Raw genomic sequence first — 18939 nt, forward strand, 5'->3', positions numbered from 1 at the left:
CTAGCTTAAGTGTGCAGGGTCGTGATAAATGGATGATGATTCCTGATATGGGTTACCATATTGCTTCAAGTAGACACACAATGATTGTAGTTACTTTTGATAACAACGATCATTGGGTTCATGTGAAAAAACCCAATTATCCTTTGCCTCCCGTCACAGACTGATAGAGACAAAACTATAGTGAAGTTGTAAGAGCATGTAAATCAACCTATGCATGATGTATTAGACACTAGATAGAAGAAGTTAGGAAGTTGATATAATTTGTTTTGTAATAATATTATAACACTTTTGCATTTTATAAATATATTTTTTCTGGTATAGTCGGTTAAAAATGTCAAAAGAATATGTTTTCATTAATTTCATTACTGCATATCTGATTTTTCAAAATATCTAGAAAATTTGATGAGTATCAGATTTTTCAAAAAAATCTAGTAGGTTTTATATGTTATCGATTCTTTCCAAATATCCGATAATTTTGTCCCAGATTTCGCGAAATGTCCAATACACTTACAAAAAATTCAAAAATCTTTCACCTAAACAATAAAATTTACAAAAAAGATTGGTATCTACATCAAAAATCTAATATTCACCTAAACTTTAAAAACAAAACAAAAATTTTAAGTAAGAGCATATGCGTAATCGCAAGCCCTTGTGGTGGTAGCAGGTCAAAATTTAAAGGTGGCAGGTTAAAATCTCCTATACATCCGGCACACATATTTCTCAAGCCAACACATATAAATTTTGTATTTTTTGTTAAGCTATATAAACACTAATCATTTGTATAGACGATATGGGACTAGCATTTTACCAATCCAAAATACCAACATGTAGATATAAACCTTTCATGATTTTTCACCTAAAGTGAAGCATGGGCTTGTGATTATGCTTGACAGGACACAGAAGGCTGGGTGCTAATTAATTCTTAGTTTTACTAAAAGATGTTCTAAGGCATCCTAAATTAATTCTTACTTTTACTAAAATATGTTCTAAGGCCTTTGAGATATTTGCTTAGTTCACCTTATTTGTAGTTGTGGTTCAACTTAAAGAGACCATATTGTATGTAACATCAGAAAAAAAAACTTCATTTCTTATAGAACTAGCCAATTGCAGTACAAACTTATCCGCACCACCATTTTCATAGATACTCCCCAGATTCAATTCAAAATATCAGATGCATTGAAAATTTTGTTGTGAATATCATTATATTATGAAGAGTTGATGAAGTGTTTGATAAATATCCAGAATTGCTGTTTAGAGTTAAAAAACATAAAACATTAATTGCTGGGCGGGCTGGAGAGATTTTGAGGCGATGTTGACTTCAATATATTAGGTAAAAAAATTACAAATAATAAATTATCCAATATTGCCAATTCATTAGACATATTAGTTCAGTTGCACGTCCAAACAACCCAGCCAGGAGACACCTCCTTGCCAATCGTCTCTGAGTTTCCCGATCCCCGCCGCTCTCAACCAGTGTCACCCTTGGTAAGTCGTTGACCACCATTCTCCATTCTTTTCTCTTCTCTATAGATTTGCCTCAGTTGCATCAATCTTATTATCTCTTGAGGTTTGCACACAAAGTGTTTGATAAATGTTCCGACCATGTTTTTCTATCAACATTAGAGAAAGAAGAATCATCAATAATACTATTGATTCTCCTCTAATAGTTTCCCCTTCCAAACGGCTTATTTGTTTTAGGGAATAATATTATGATAATTTGCTTCCTTTAGAATGAGCTCGCCCGGAGAAAATGATGAGATTGAGAGCTTAGAGAATACTTTTTGGTCTGTTTTTTCAGATTGCGATTTACAAAAGCTTAGAAGAAACCCAGCCCTGTTTCAACTCTTGATTATTATTATTTAGTAAACAAAACTATTTGATTAAAAATGTGTAAATTACTTTTTTTTTAATCTGTTCTATAGTATCCCAGTTTTAAGGTGACAAGGCAGTGATAAGTTTAATCATAGATTCATAGTATAAAAGATCATAAAACTATTGAATATACATTGGCAGTTAGTCGTCATAGATGCATTGTTTAGAGACCAAATGTAAGTGATTTAGTCCCAAGTCGACTGTAAGCGGGGGCGGGAATGGCATCAATCAGGCGGTGTCAGAGTCTGGTTAGGATTTTTAAGGGAGCAGGAGTGAAATCCTAGTGTGTTGGATGGTTGTATCGAAAGTTTTTCTTACGGTTTAGTCAAAAGGCTTGTTCCGTTGGCTGTTATGACAGTGCAAGTATGAAATGTGAGAGAGGAAGATTGTTGTGATCAAGTGTGAGTGGTTAGACCCGCATCTACAAAGAATGAGCTAAATGTTGGATATATAAGAAGGGTGACCACTGCTGGTGTATGAATGAGGAAAGTAGAGGAAATGATTAACAGACCATAACACAATAGTGTAGGCAGATATTCGTAATCATTGCACAATTAATACATAACAATATTCCTCAATGGGCATATTTAGAATTTTTACTCAGATTTTTACATATATGAGTATCCCCTACCAAGGAATAAGGATTCAGTGATATTACAACCTAGTTCGTTTGCTCTTAGGGTGTATTTGGATTGACTTATTTGAACTTATCTACTAGCATAAACACTACTGAACTGATTGGGAGAGCTAAGGAAAGACTTACGGCATGTCTATAAATTGTTTTCATAAATACTTCTGAGTATCTTGTGAAAACAAAACAGCCTATAGCTTATATAAAAAGAGTTGGATTTTGTTTAATATTTGTTATAGAAATAGGCATAGCTTATACATAAGAATTTGTGTAGTAAGTGTTTAATCAAATTGTTTATTCAAAAAATACCTTAATATGTTTTGGCAGAATCAACTATTTTTGTAGTCCCGGGCAAAATGGCTATCCCCATGTATATGTTTATTTTTTTCCGTGGAATACAGTATATGCTAGCTATGTTTTTGTCAACCATGTTCCTTCACTAAATGATTTATGTTTATATGCTTGCACATCACTTAAGCCATTGTTCTATCCTCAGATTCAACATTAGAGTTAATCAGAGTTATTAATCCTGAATAGCATAGCGGAGCGGCCGACCCCCAAAATGGGATAGCGGGATAATTTTTTTGATTAATTATATGAATAATCTACTTATATATTTAATATAAATTAAATAACGTTTTGGACTAATTATATGAATAATCTAGATATATTAATCCCAGAATCAATATATTTAAAAAGAATGAAAACAAAAAACAATGATATGAAAGAAAAAGCAACGAATAGAAAAACAATGAATATAGAAGACCAGAATAGAGAACAAAATAGAAAAGCAGAAAACGGAAGTAGAGAAGAAGGAGAATAGAAGAATAGAGAGAAGCTTGAAGTAGTTAAGGCGGAGGAGGAGTTAGGGCATAAGAAGTAGTGCGCGAAAAACACGAGAAGCAACAGACAAAACGGACAAAAGAAACGCGACGGAGAAAGGTGAAAACACGAATGAGAGAGGAGAAAACACGAACGACTATAATAAAATTTTCAATTTAAATTTTTTTAAAAGTGTTTAAAAGGTCTTTTTCACACTCCAAAAAGCCCTAAAAGCAGAAAACCGCTCTGGGCCGGAAAGCGCTCCGCTCCCGCAACCCGCTATCCCAACTTTCTCGGCCGCTATTTAAAACTGGGATGCGTGCCGCTCCTCTGTAGCGGAGGGTTGCCGCACCGGGAGAGAATCCCTGGATAGCGCCTGAAGCGGCTGCTATTAATAACTGTGGAGCTAACAGCATCGCCCTTTCTACTCTGCTAATATAAAAGTTTCTTAAAAAAAGTCTTAATATCCAATTGTGAACTTCATCCAACTAAAAATCCTGTTCAATCTGCATTAGAGAATCCCTCCACCTGGCAAGTAGTGACATGAAAAACTGAAATTTAGTTGTGCGATGACATGAAAAACTGACTACACTCACTATGAAAGCAATACCAGGTTGCATTACTAAGATAATTCAGGTTTCTCACAAATTCCCTTTGACACATTTTTTAGTGTGAAATATGAGATTGCAATGTGTAATTCTGGGTGATGACATATTTATACTAACTACACTTATCGAGATTGCAATATATGGCCGCATTCTATGCCTTCGTTAGCGTGCTAAAGAGGAATAGCGTAGTGGTGGTAGGGTTGGGCACGAGACTTTTGGCCTGCGAGCCGCGGTCTTCAAAAGCAGGTGTAGCGGCCTCTATTTATAGCAAAATTGCGGCCCAAAACCTCTTGTGTCTGCTATTGGAATTTTAGGAATAAATCCCTCAAATTCATTTTGTTAAACTGTTATATTTTCTTTTAAGGATGTAAATTTCAATCCGAACCCGTCATGTTCTTCCCTGGGACATTAATCCGATTGTATGCAACACTGTTTGAGATTAACAACATGATGACCCATACACTCAATACCTTATGGTTTTGGGTGGAGATCGGGCAGTGACCCAATCGCTTGGTATTCCCGAATCATCAGTCCGTTGTTGCTCTTGGCGCCCCTTGGACTTCCTAACACAAAATATCTTTGTTAGGATGGTCTTCCCAGAGTCCTGGTCTCTTGGTAGTCCTGGAGCATTAATCCGTTGTTGCTCCCGGCGCCCCTTTGACTTCCCAACACAAAATATCTTTGTTTTCATGGTCTTCCCTGTGACATATTACATTTAGACACTGATGTGCAACCGGAACCCCTTTTCAGACAGTTATTTCACATTTTTATTCGTCATTCAAATGTACAAAACTTAACACATTTCTATGAATTCAAGATTAATCTTAAGCAATATTGCAAGTGATACTAAACCAGCAAGTTGAAGATAACAATTTATTCTAGAGAAAAGTAATGTTATATTTCTGTCTTCTTAATCACTAGAAACAATGTGGCGAGACCAAAGACCATTCACTGACTTGTGGAACTGATATCACCTCCCACACTCTTTTTCCTTATCTTTCACTACAGTTTTTTTTTTGTTTTTTTTATTGTTGTTCAACTTGCTTCCAATGATTCAGTGGATTTCATATTTGATTTACTTTTTGTTTATTTTTCTATTTGTGGCCAATGTTGATAACACTGTTTTCTATCTAAATTCTGAATTTGCCTTATTAAAAAAAAATCTTTTTCTGAACATTTTAAATATTGTGATTATGATTATTGGTGGCTAATTCTGAATAAGATAGTATAATATAATACCCTAATATCAATCAATTAATCCTCAATATTCACTTTCATTGATTAGATTAAGAACATCATCCATGTTCACCAATAACCAGAGGCAGCTAGAGCGAACAGGAAGATACGGAACCTCCAGATTGCAATACCTTCAGGTGCCTTTTCCTCTTCTTTTTGTGTCATATGTGTTGTGATGATTTCCTTTCGTGTGGGGAGAATCTAAGATGGCTACCGTTTGTTTCAGGAGCTGGTGAACCAGTTTCAGAACGCATCTGAGAATGGTATGCTGTTTCCAACTTTCCATGAATTAACAATGTGAATTAAACAATCTTTCAATACCTTTGTTTGTAGGATTGTTTATTTTTGACATCTCCCTGTTTGCTGGTGTTTCCTGTGCTGTGCAGAAACAAAAGAGAAGATTTTGGCAAATTTAGCCAACTTCGCATATGATCCTTACAATTATAACTTCTTGCGCCAGGTATTATGACCCATGAATTTTCTTTGTTGGAAGACAAATTACATAAGATGAACTAAGACGCCCTTGCGTAATTGCAGCTCAATGTTTTGGAACTTTTCCTTGACTGCATAACTGAACCCAATGAAAAGCTTATAGAATTTGGTGTTGGAGGGATCTGCAATTGTTGTGTTGGTAATTCTGGCTGCTTTACCTTTCATAATATTGTGGTTTCTACTCGGTAAATTATCTTTCTAGTTGACAAAAAAGTTTAAAGAAAAATTGCAGATCCAGTCAATGCTGCAATTATAACAGGAGCTGGTGGGATTCCCCTTATCATTCAATGTTTATCAAGCCCAGTTAGGAACACTGTAAGGATTAGAAACTGTTGGTTATCGTTGTTTCATTTTGTTATGTCTTGATTGTGTTTGAATTTCAAGTTGAATGTAGACCCTTGAGGCCGTAGGCCAAAGGATATAACCAAACCATGAATATAATTGCTTGTCTACACTGTTTTACTCCTCAAATTCAAGTTATATACTAACAGACCCTTTAGATTGTTTGTCTACTTCATCACTAACACATTTCCTTAATGTATATGTATATGAAAAGTGTGTTTGATTGTTCATATGAAATTCAATCATTTGAGACATGCTTTTGTATTTTCCAATTTTGATTTCTTAGAAACTTGTGTTATTATGTACTCTTATAGTATAACTAAATTTACACCACTAATAACTTATTCTCAAAATTGCTTTTGGTAGTTACAGAGCATATAATGTTTCTTTCATTGATGCATACATTCAAGTTTTAAACTTCCATAAAAGATCACCTAACAATTTGATAAACAACCATTATATTTTGCCTGATCAGGTAAATTATGCACTCGGGGCACTTTATTACATCTGTAATGAATCTAACAAGGAAGAGGTTTTAAAGCCTGAAGTTGTTGATGTCATCAAGAGGTATGCAGCAGCTGAAGAAGTAAGTGTGAGCTTCAGTAATCTGGCTAAAGCTTTTCTGGACAAACATCTATCCGGGAACTAGTAAGATAGACAGCCCATCATTCTATTCTCAATTATGAAACTATATTTCTTGTGAGGAATGTGGCCAATGCATGCAATCAAAGAAAATTTTCACTTCCCTACTCTTCTCTATAAGGCTACCATTTTACTCGCAACTTAAATTACACACTGTTAGAATATAAAAAACATCAAAGAATATCTTTATATCATCTTAGGACATCTTGGTTTATCGCTTAAGATCAGTTTCCAATCTTTGTATAGTTATTTATTCCAAATATGAGTTATATAAATACTTCTTAGCGATTCATTTGCAGAAAATTGCAAGAGAAATATAAAATGACATACTAAAAATAAGATGAAAATAGCAAATAACAATTTAAAGAATACCAATATTTAATAATTCTTTAACATATTATAATTTTTTTTATCATTTAGATAAATAATTAAAATGTTTCAATTTAACAATTAATTAATTCATTAAAAATAAAATGAATATGACGAATAACATCTTATCATATTTTAAAATGAATAAAAATGCGTTAAAAGAATTATGTGTAAAATGAAGTTATTCTTGTAACTCTGTTAGCCATCTATTTTGTTTTTTATTTTTCAACACAAAATATAAGGATTTGTATTTTTCTAAAATCCTATACGCATCAAAATTTAAAGATTATGTCGTAACTTTAATAAAGTTATATATTTTCTTAAGTTTAATTTAAAGGTGGGAAGGTTTGTAAAATAAAGTCAAGAAAAGTGGCCTGTTAACCGATCGTTGTTTCTAAGTTCTTCTACGAATATTTTAATCTTAACGTATTATTTTATAAAAAATACTAACGAGTAATTTAAAGATTTTCTCTTAGTTGTATGAGAAAGTTAAAAGAAAAACAAGAAAAAGATAATTACACTTTTTATAGAAGACACATCAGGAGCACCTACTAACAAAGTCAATGACAAGTTTGAAGGAGGATTTCAAAGCACAATAAGATGATCTAAGTTGATAACATTCATATTTGCAATAGTATTTGCACACATATTTTCTTTGCATGTGTGATGTAAAGATTCACTTTCTGCATGAAATCTCTATTAATATCGAAATCATTTTCGTAATGGTCAAATAGAGACATTGCTTTATGAAAGCATTTAATTTGTCACCCCATTAATATTCTCCATTTAGAATAATTTTACAATTATATTTGGATTGATTTCGAAAATTCTAGAAATTTATAAGCTTTTATCGAAAATTTTCAAACTCTATAGAAAATTTTAGAAACTTACAGTATTTTTATGCAAAATTTGTCGAAGTTTTTATTTTTTCTTAGAAATTTTAACAATTTTCGATATGGGGTTATCGAAAATTTTCAACTGTATCGAAATTTTTGGAAATTTAAAGTTTTTTTATCAAAATTTGCAGAAGTTTTTATTTTTTCTCAGAAATTTTAACAGTTTCCGATATGGGTTTAAGATTTTCTAGAGAAATATTGGATTTTTTGAAATTTTTCGATATTTTTTTGAAATTATCGGTATTTTTAACGTATTTTTAAAATTTTCCGATATTTATTATCATAAATTTTCAGTATAAATGCGATAATTTCCAGAAATACAAAAAAAATGCTTATAAAAAATTTCGATTGTACTATCGAAAATTCCGTTTTTTATATTTTAGTAAGAGTAAATTTTTTGGAAGAAAAATAAATTTTGGTTGGTAAATAATATCAATGACATTTTTGGAAATTTGAAAATATAGGGGGTTAAGTATAAGTGGGGGGTGACAAGTTAAATCGTCCCTTTATGACCAATAGGACCGCAAGTAACAAATTAGAAAACACATTATTTTATTAGGATTTCTTAATGCAACATTTATGTTTCTTAGTCACCACGCGAAATTATTTAAATACTCCTTGTTTTCGGAGATACATCTCCGAAGGCACCAAATTCTAAATGGATGTTGAAATATTTCGGAGATGCATCTCCGTAATAATTTAAAAGATACTATACATCACACTTAGAAGTCATTATACACGCGAATTGGACCGAAGATGCATCTTCGTGAATATTTCGGATATACATCTTTGTAACGTATCAGAACAAAAAAATTCATGTTATGTTATGTTTACATGTATTTAGATGCAAATTTAAACCATACCATACAATCGAAAATAAAAAATAGACGTACATAAATCCAGATGATCCAAAAATACTATATATATATATATATATATATATATATATATATATATATATATATATATATATATATATATATATATATATATATATATATATATATATATATATATATATATATGACCAAAAAGTATAAAAAGTACCATACAATCGAGACCAATAAAGTAGCATGATGTCAAAATAAAATATATATCATAATACTACTATAATATACTAACGGTATCTCTGACTACCTCAACTCTACCTCATATGTCTCCTCTACCTCCTCGACCATCAATCCCACGTCCTCTGGCGATGTCTCCGATATATGATTGCGCCCCGTGCCTCCGTCATGACGACATCTAAGACCTGCGTCACATCATATTCATCAAGGAAGATACCTCTGTCAATGTCTGCTTTCACAATCTTCATAATACGACGACATCTAGATAAGACATCATTAACATGATCTAATTGTGCCTGCTCCTCCTCTAGTATCTCCTGCTGAGCTAACCTAGGTGGGTCTCCTGGAGTAGCATACACCATGTACAAATGTGACACCCTAAATAACCATCTGATATAGCCTTCGACGTAGCTCCAGCCGTTTACGACTATGATACTCCATGCCTCCTCTGGTACCAGATGACTCTCAAAATTATCAAACATGTCATTTATCTGTCTACGTGTCAAGGCAGGAGGAGCAGAAACAACAAGGTGTATGAGAATGATCTGAGTGTATCCGAGTTGTTGTATGACGGGCCCGGGCAGATAAAGAGCAGTGAGACGTGATCTGTAGGCCAACCATCCAGAGTATATCACTATCTCGTCAAATGGCCGCGTCTGACGGTGATCAACATAGTTGTTGAAGTGCCTGTCCTTAGCAACCAAACGGTCAAGATACACTCTGAAAGGTTCATTCACCTAGTTCCTTCTGAGCGGGGAAAAGAAGTGGCACGCGACATATCCTTAGTGTATGTCTCAACACTCGCCCAATCGGAGATGCGCGGGAAGTGCTGGAGGATCCAAGCCTGAAATGAAAAGTTTGGATCACATGAATTACCAGTAATGGTTTTGCATGAAGATGAAATGAAAATGACAAAGAAACATTAAAAGACCAATAATTATTACTGTCAATAATGTCACATTGCATGTGACCTACTTCGTCTTTCACATACAACCCTCTATCAACTTTGAGTATAGGTAGACCAAACAAGCGCCCCCCGGTTATACTCATGGATCCGCTCGAAATTCAGGAAATACAGTATGTAGACGACATATGTATAATTGACACTCTTATCCATAAAAATTGAAGTTCCAACTAAATATAACAAATATGCTCTAATAGCATGTGCTATGTAGAGCTCCATCTGCTCTAAGGATCTCAGTCTCATATATCTTCTTCAGGTATTCAAACCTAGCATGAGCACCCCTAGTCCTATCCAACTCGTCCTTCTCCTTCTCTGGGTTAGCCCTCAGATGGTCTACTATCATCTCGAGTTCCTCGTCTTTGGTAATCCTCCCATGATCTAGAAGTCTCCCCCTGATCAGAAGATGTAGCAAACATGATACATCATCGAGTGTGATAAACATCTCACCAAGCAGGATATAAAATGACGAGGTCTCTGAGTGCCATCTCTCCACGAATGCATTAAGAATCTCGTGGTTGATTGTACTATAACCGGTCATGCACAAGTCCTTCAGGCCAGATAAGGATAAAATTGTCTTAAACTAATCCTTATCCGGCTGCGGCAAGCTAGCAATCTTCCGCTTGTGGTTAATAAACTTTTCTGGATCATGCTCTTGAAAAAAAAAATAATCAATGTCAGAAATATGTCAATTAAAATTAACGTAAAAAATAATGCATCCAACTAATGTTACCTCTCTATCCCATATATGTCTGGCAGTATGGTATAGATATAGAGGCAGTAATGACAAATCAATTGGGCCTCCTCCAAATGCCTCTGGCTCAGAATCCGCAACAATCTCATGATCCGGAGGTGGCACTGGATCATCAACATCACCAATAAGAGGTGGGACTGGATCATCAACATCAATAGTAGGAGGTGGGACTGAATCAATAGCATTTATAGTTGGAGGTGGCACTAGTGAAACCTAATGACTGCGGGGGTATGGAAGGAGTGATGCGTCAGATGGTGAATCGCATCTCCTACGGGAAGAAGAAGATGAAGTGGCATGATGAGAATCATAATCCCCATAAGTAGATGGCTCTACCTGGCCAGAGGGACCAGGAGCCTCCGGAACCTACTGACTCTTCTCCCGCCACACTGATGTGTGCTGAGAAAGCCTCTCGTGCCTCAGTCTATCCTGTCTATCAGCCAATATGCTTGTAAGTTAAAGTAAAGCAAACCACTAGTGCAGACAAACAACACACAAGCAAGAATTGTTTTTTTAAAATACTGCAGGAAATTTCGGAGACGCATCTCCGAAATCTGGGAAACTAAAACACTAAAAAATTCCGGAGATGCATCTCCGGAATTTCCTGCAACTCAGAAGTTGCGTCAATGGCGTCAATGTACCTCATGCAATCTAAAAAAAAACTTGTTTTGATCATCATTTTCAGCCAACAAACACCTAATACATTATGTCTAAACTATCTTAAATGTTATTTTTACGCATTTCTAACTTTAATCATTAATTTCTACTCATTTACACAAAAACTCAAAAATGAATCGAAAACTCAAAAAACTTATATGAAATTGATGTTTTAGATGTTGTATCTGATGTTAGAAATGATGATTGAAGTTTCGTTAAGCCTTGATGATTGAGTTTTGAGTTGGTGTAGAGAAAAATTTGAGAGAGTTTAAAGAATGGTTTTGAGGAAAATGAAAAATGAGGAAGGAGAAGGGTCTGACGCGATTTAACCTCCAAAATATTTCGGAGACGCATCTCCGGAATATTGTAACATTAACTGACCTTTTGGTGCGTCCGGAGATGCATCTTTGAAATCTATGGGCATTTATGTATTTTTCTACGTGGTGCGTAAGAAGCACATGCGGTGCATTAAGAAATCCTCTATTTTTTTAATCCAGTTTGCCAATGGTTAGTGCAATCTCTTAGTTGCTCTCTATTTTGATGTGAGGAGATTGAAAAGAGTATTGAAAATAAAATAGAGTAAAATATTGGATATTGACTCTAAAATAAAAGAATACAATGCAACTTATTAATACAACTTGTGAGATAACTGGACTCATAAGTAACTAACATTCTAACCACCTTTTAACTGATTTAACTATCTTAATTAACTAAGTCAAATTTTATCACAACATGCTCCGTATAATCCAACTTAGAAAACAACAATAATGCTCATTTAATCAAACTGTATGATTCCCAATTTCTTCCTAAGGGACAAAAATATATCAATCTTTAATCCTTTGGTTAGAATATCAGCAAGTTGAGATTCACTTGTGTAATGCTTCACTTCAAGCTTTCCTTGATTCACTTGCTCCCTCAAGAAATAAAAATTAGCCTAAATGTGCTTGCTTCTGCCATGTAGAATTGGGTTCCGTGTTAGGTTGATGGCTGATTTGTTGTCAAGTTGTATAACAAATGACTTTCTAACTTGGACATGTAACTCAATAAGCATTTATTTGATCCAAATGGCTTGACAAGCTGCATAGGATCCTAAAATATATTCTGCCTCACACGAGGACAGTGCCACAACTGGATGTTTCCTAGAACACCATGAAATTGGAGCACCAAACACCTAAAAAAAGTAACCAGTTGTGCTCTTCCGGTCTGATTTATATCCACACCAATTTGCATATGAATAACAAGTAATCACTACATTATTGACATCTAAACTCCTAGGAAAAAGAATTCCACAATTGAGTGTTCCCTTCAAGTATCTAAAGATTCTCCTTGAAACCTTCATATGAGAGACTCTAAGATCATCCATGTATCTGCTCACTAGGCCAACTGAGAATCCTATATCAGGCCTGCTATTAGCCACATATCTCAATGAGCCTACTGTTTGTTTGAACAAAATTGCATCAACCTTGTCCTCATCACCATTCTTCTTAAGTTTTAGGTTTGATTTAATAGGATAGACTGCAAGATTTGACTCAAGCATCTTGAACCTCCTGAGAACCCCCATAGCATACTTTCTGTGGTGCATCACCATGCCTCTATCAGTCCTTATAAATTTCATGCTTAAGAAATAAGACAGATTTCGCAAGTCTGACATCTCAAATTCTTTCATCATTAACTGCTTGAATTTCACCAAGTTGTTGATGTTATTTCTAGTTACTAGCAAATCATCAACATAAAAACATATAAGTGTTATGTTTCTTTCCATTGCTTACACACACACACACACACACACACACACACACACACGCCATATTTAGTCTTACACTTTGTGAAGCCTAATTCCACATGATAAGAGTCAATTTTCTTATTCCATGCCATGGGCGTCTATTTGAGGCCATATAGAACCTTATGTAGTATGTATACTTTTCTTTCCTCTCCTTGTATCACAAAACCATATGGTCGAGTAACATTGGGTATTTCATCTAATGGTCCATTTAAGAAAAATGATTTCATCAAGAAGAAATGTTGACCAACCTTGCTTGTATGTTAAGGTTACTACTAATATGACAGTTTCTAGTCTGGTCACTAGAGCATAAAGTTTAGAGTAGTCAAGGCTTTTTCTTTGAAGGAAACCTCTTGCTACCAACCTATCCTTATGGCTAGAATTGGATCCATTAGGATTGTGCTTCAGTTTATACACCCATTTGACCTCAATTGCTTTGGTATTATCTGAAAATTTAACCAGTTCTCAAGTGTTATTCCTTTAAATTTCTTCTAACTCTTCAATCATTGCAACCTTCCATTTTTTGTTTCTTAAGGCTTCATTGTTGTTTATGGGTGTTGTATTTGCTAGTAGTGTAAAGTGAACCCAATCTCTATCTGTTGTGACTTCATTATCATCACGCCATAAGGGTTGTTCGCCACTTCGACAAAAGTGATGGTTCGACATTTCGACAGGATAGTTGCAGATAGAAAGACGTCTTTGACAAACACGGATGATGCTATAATATTTCAGCAATTCGACAGAGTCTGGAGAACGACGTCATTTCGACGTGAAGTGTAAATTCAAATTTAAAAGAGTTGTGACGTTTGGCAGAAGACGCGTGGAAGCATCTAGCGAAAGGAAGAAAGCCAAGTGTCACAGTTTTTGGATTTGTTCGTTAGTAGCAATTATTTTGTTTGTATATAAATAGGATAGTTGTTATCTGAAAAAAGGTGTGAAAATTTACTTGTACAAAATTCCTGCAAATACTCAAAGTACCCGTGTGAGAGAAAAGAGTCATATTTGGAACATGTATGTGTAAACAAACACCAATTCTTTCAAAGTTTTATTTTATAAAGTTTAAAGTTCTTTACAAATTTCCTTTACGTTTTCCAGTCAATCATCTTTCTGCATTTCTTATTTCGACACTTTATGTTTCGTCAGTTATTTGCTGCCATTTATCTTATCTTGTCAAATTTACATCTATTTAAACGTTTTTAATCAACACCTTTCGACATAAAACTTTATAAGCCAAATGAAAGGTACAAAAGTCATTTTAGAGATTTACGAAGTTATTTAGATTTGCACATGTCCTAGGATTTGTGTGGTTGATCCTGCAAGTAACCCAATTCTACAAGTTTTGGTAAACCAGAGGTTGTTCGCTAGAATTCATCGCGAACAAATTGGCACGCCCAGTGGGACAGTGCGTAAGTCTAAAACTTAAAATAACCTTTAGTCAAGTTGTTTTCTTCGTTGCATGAGATTAAGAAGCGGTAAATTAACCGTATCCAACGTAGGAAGACCTGAAAAAACAAGAGTAAGGAAAATGGCAAATCAGCCAAATAATCCAAACGAATCCATACCAGTATCCAACCCTACCCCTTCGACGGGAGGCAGTGTAGGACCAGTCTCTGCGTCAGAGGCTATGCCTTCGTCAACAGGGTCAATACCAGCGGCTTCAATTTCGCAAAATGCGCCTAGTTCGTTCGTTAGGGCACAACAAATGCCTGTTGGGACACCTCCTCCTGTGGGAAACACTTCTAGGCCTTTTGTGACAAATTTCACCATGCCTCCGCCTGGTAGGGAACAGCCCTTTGGAATGCCAACTTCGGTAATGGCAAATTTACACAATTCCCCGTTATTATATTCTGATTCTATGGCCAATATGTCTTCACCATTACAAGGGTCAGGATATGGCGGAAACATGAGTAGACTAAATCAACAACAACTTTACGTGCCGCCGATAACAAATAATTCTGCGCAAGTAATTAGACAACAAATGGACGAGAGTAATCATGATATGGTCCAAATGTTGACTCAACAAATGGGGGCGGTGTTTAATCCTCTAATACAAAACACCACCCAAACAAACCAATTGTTGGCAGCGCAGATGACGCGCATTGCTGACTTTTTTGGGGTCCCTCAAACTCGACACAGAGAACAGGTGGTTCATAACCCAGTGGTAGCGGTCCAGGACGAGCCCACGATAAACCAAATACCGTTAGACAATCCTCAAACAAACGTCAGAAACCAAGAGGATGTGGTCGAACAGCCTCGCGTCGAAATCCCTATTTCACAAGAACCTAGAAGGATGGTAATCTAGAGAGGCCAAGATGCGGATGCTGTGTTGCAACAACAAATCCGGTATAACAACCCGCCGGTCGAAAACAATTTAGCAGCCATAGTCGAAACGATAATGGCACAAAACGGGGTGAACATGGGATTGCAAAGGCCTAGTTATGCTTCCCCACTGTCAGAATATATTCTGCAAGAAGAACTGCCCCCAAGGTGGAAAGTTCCTAAGTTCACAAAGTTCTCAGGGGATACTAGCGAGTCCACCATAGAACACGTAACGCGTTATCTGATCGAAGCAGGGGAGATAGCCCGTAATGAAAATTTGAAAATAAAATATTTCCCTAGTTCCTTGACGAAAAACGCGTTCACTTGGTTTACATCTTTGCCTGCAAACTCAGTATATACGTGGACCCAATTAGAAAGATTGTTCCATGAACAATTTTACATGGAACAAACAAAAATAAGTCTGAAAGAATTAGCCAGTGTTAAGAGAAAACACTCAGAACCAATAGATGATTATTTAAATAGGTTCAGATTGCTAAAGGCTAGATGTTTCACTCCGGTTCCAGAACATGAGTTGGTCGAAATGGCCGCAGGGGGACTAGATTATTCTATAAGGAAGAAACTAGATACCCACTATCTAAGGGATATGGCACAATTAGCAGATAGAGTGAGACAGGTCGAAAGGTTAAGGGACGAAAAATTCAGAGCAAATAAGAATAAAAAAGAAAGGGTGGCCTACGTAGGGGTTCTCCAAGATGATGAGTACGACGAAAACGAACCAAGTAATTTCGACGAACAAGAGATTGATTTAGCGGAACTAAAACAAGGCCCACCTTATTCGTGTAAAGTACTAACTCCGTCGAACGGAAACCCAGTCGAAACCAATGATAAGTTCCCCAAAAGAACTTATACATTCGACATCACCAAATGTGACGAAATTTTCGATTTGTTGGTTAAAGATGGTCAATTAATAAAACCACCAGGCGCTAAAGAACCGCCTATGAAACAACAGAAAAAGAGAGGTTTTTGTAAATACCATAATTTTCTGGGCCATAAAACATCTCGTTGTTTCCTTTTCAGGGATCTCGTCCAAAATGTTATCCGTGACGGAAGGCTGAAGTTTGGCGATAAGCCAAAACAACAGATGAGGATTGATTCGAATCCTATGCAGCCAGTCGAAGCCCATTATGCTGAACCATCCATTGTGAACATGGTGGAGGTCGAAGTTGCTCCTGATGGCAATTTTGAAATGGTGGAAGCTGTTGGAGAATTCGACACAAATATCAACATGGTGGAGATTGCTGATGATCTCGCAAACCAGAACGAAGTTGAAGTTGCTGAAGGCTTCGACGACCAGAAAAAGATGGAAACTACTGAAGATTTCGACGAAAAGGACAGTGACAATACTGCCGAAGATGGTTTGGTTTGACAGGACAAGAATTGGGACTGCTTGGGACAACCAAGTGGGAAGTACGATTATCTCGTGAAATACAATGCGCCGGTAAGTTCTCAGATCGACATCAACACAATCCAACCAAGCGGTTGGGGAGATGTCCCTCCAGACAACAACGGAAAAATATCTGAAATAGTTGAGAATCCCCCTATTGTAAAAAGGAAGGTTACTGAAGACCTCACCATTGAAAACAAGGCTGCTGAAAGCTTTGATTTTGATCAAAGAAAGATAGGTGATGTCGCAAACTGCGTCAACACCATGGGACCTTTCAGCAAAGAGGTCACAAGAATCAAAACAGAAGTTGTGAATAGTCCTACGAAGCCTATGACCAGTGGAATCCTGCGCAGAATAATGGAAGACCCCAAAAGAAATTGGAACAAATGCTGTTGCAAACATGGTCCCAGGAACATATCTTGGTGTTGCTTCCCAGAAAAGGAGTCGGACCAGATACCAAGTGGTATCGAAGTCGAAAAAGAAGGACTCATCAAGAAAATGAACGACTTAAGCATTGCTGACGAACGAAATGTGGGGATGAATATGGTGGAAGTATCTCAGGGAGATCAAGCTGAAATGGGTGAAGATCGTCGTCGAAAGGAGTACCAAAGGCTGGCGTATCCCAAAGAGGAAGAAAACCTAATAGAATTCATCAAGAGGTGCCAAAGGATGAAAACCGAAGTAATGATGTGCCCACGCTGCAGTGCAATCTTCGACAGGAAGGCTGCGACCAATCTGGAAGCAGTGGATAAAGCCAAGAGGAAAGCGAGTTGGGGGACAACAAGATATGACCCAAGGAGAAGTGAGCATCACCAATGGAGGCACGGAGAAAGATACCACAACACTTACAAACCATCTAACAAAGCAATGGATGACAAATGGGTTCAGCCCATTAGAGATGCCCAAGGGCAGAAAAAGTGGGGAAAGTTCGAGGTTCTGAGAGGTGCTTCAATAGAAAGCAAGAAGGAAATGGAAAAGCACAAGCCAAGACCATATCCTTCAGAAAACTACAAAGGAAAAAACCCTATGTCGAGATCCCAATGGAGAAGATTCCAGAGGCAGAAGAGGGCAGAAAAAGAGGCGGTTGCGGAAAAGAGCGTAAATGGAAAAGACACTGATAGCAAAGACAAAGCAGAGTCTAATAACAATCGTCAGATAATGAGCAGAAAAGAGACTTCCCTCTAGATCAATCCTGGCAGCATCGTCGAAGCAGTGGCGTCGAAAGAGAAGATGCAGGAAGACGACAAAATAACTGACAACTTCGAATCGGACTCAGAAACATCCTTTTAATATGGTCTGCAACGTGGTCTCTGTTCTCCCTAGAGATTATGACAGAGTCACGAAGAAGATGAGATGGAAGAGGAAACAATGGCACACAGACCCGTCTGCTACTACGTGATGAACAATGGATGCGTCGAAGAGCAGAACGCTTTCTTCGAAAGGCCAGATGATTCCATGAAAGCACATTTGAAGCCTTTATTCATAAAAGGGAAGGTGGATAATGTTGGTGTAAACAAGATACTGGTGGATGGGGGAGCAGCAGTAAATTTGATGCCCCATTTTATGCTAAAGAGGATTGGGAAAGATGATTCAGACGCAAAATCCCACAACATGGTGTTGTCGAACTATGAAGGAAAAGTAGGGACCACTATGGGCGTTATCCAGGTGAATTTGACTGTTGGAACCATAACAAGACCAACGATGTTCATGGTCATTGCTTCAAGGACGAACTACAACCTACTGCTGGGAAGGGAGTGGATTCATGGCGTGGGAGCTGTACCTTCTTCAATGCATCAGCGAATAGCCATATGGAGGCCAGACGGGATCGTCGAAAACATTGAGGCGGATTGATCCGCTGTCGCGCGCGGATCAAAAACGAGTATTTTTGACAAAACGTAGTTAGTGACAAATTGACTCGGATTATCGTTCTCACAAGGATTCTTGAATGAATTAACCAATGATAGTAACGGTTAATGGGGTTTTGGTTGGTTTAGGATTCAATTAAAAAAAATAGATTAAAATAAGTGATTATTGAAATAAGCTGTAGCAACAATTTACTGATTCGGTCTTTGCCTATCATCGACTATCG

The 18939-nt window shown here is 36.5% G+C and overlaps 1 protein-coding gene across 1 annotated transcript; it reads left to right on the forward strand.

Moving 5' to 3' along the window:
* Positions 1 to 1001: 1001 nt before the first annotated feature.
* LOC127118340 (uncharacterized) lies at positions 1002 to 6882 on the forward strand. Its single transcript, XM_051048522.1, has 7 exons — positions 1002 to 1485; positions 5219 to 5306; positions 5396 to 5432; positions 5556 to 5629; positions 5707 to 5800; positions 5894 to 5976; positions 6479 to 6882. The coding sequence occupies exons 2-7, from the start codon at positions 5235 to 5237 to the stop codon at positions 6650 to 6652; spliced, it is 534 nt and encodes a 177-aa protein (XP_050904479.1). The 5' UTR covers positions 1002 to 1485; positions 5219 to 5234; the 3' UTR covers positions 6653 to 6882.
* Positions 6883 to 18939: the final 12057 nt, after the last annotated feature.

The sequence above is a fragment of the Lathyrus oleraceus genome, chromosome 2, assembly GCF_024323335.1.
Source record: "Lathyrus oleraceus cultivar Zhongwan6 chromosome 2, CAAS_Psat_ZW6_1.0, whole genome shotgun sequence".
NCBI lineage: Eukaryota > Viridiplantae > Streptophyta > Magnoliopsida > Fabales > Fabaceae > Lathyrus > Lathyrus oleraceus.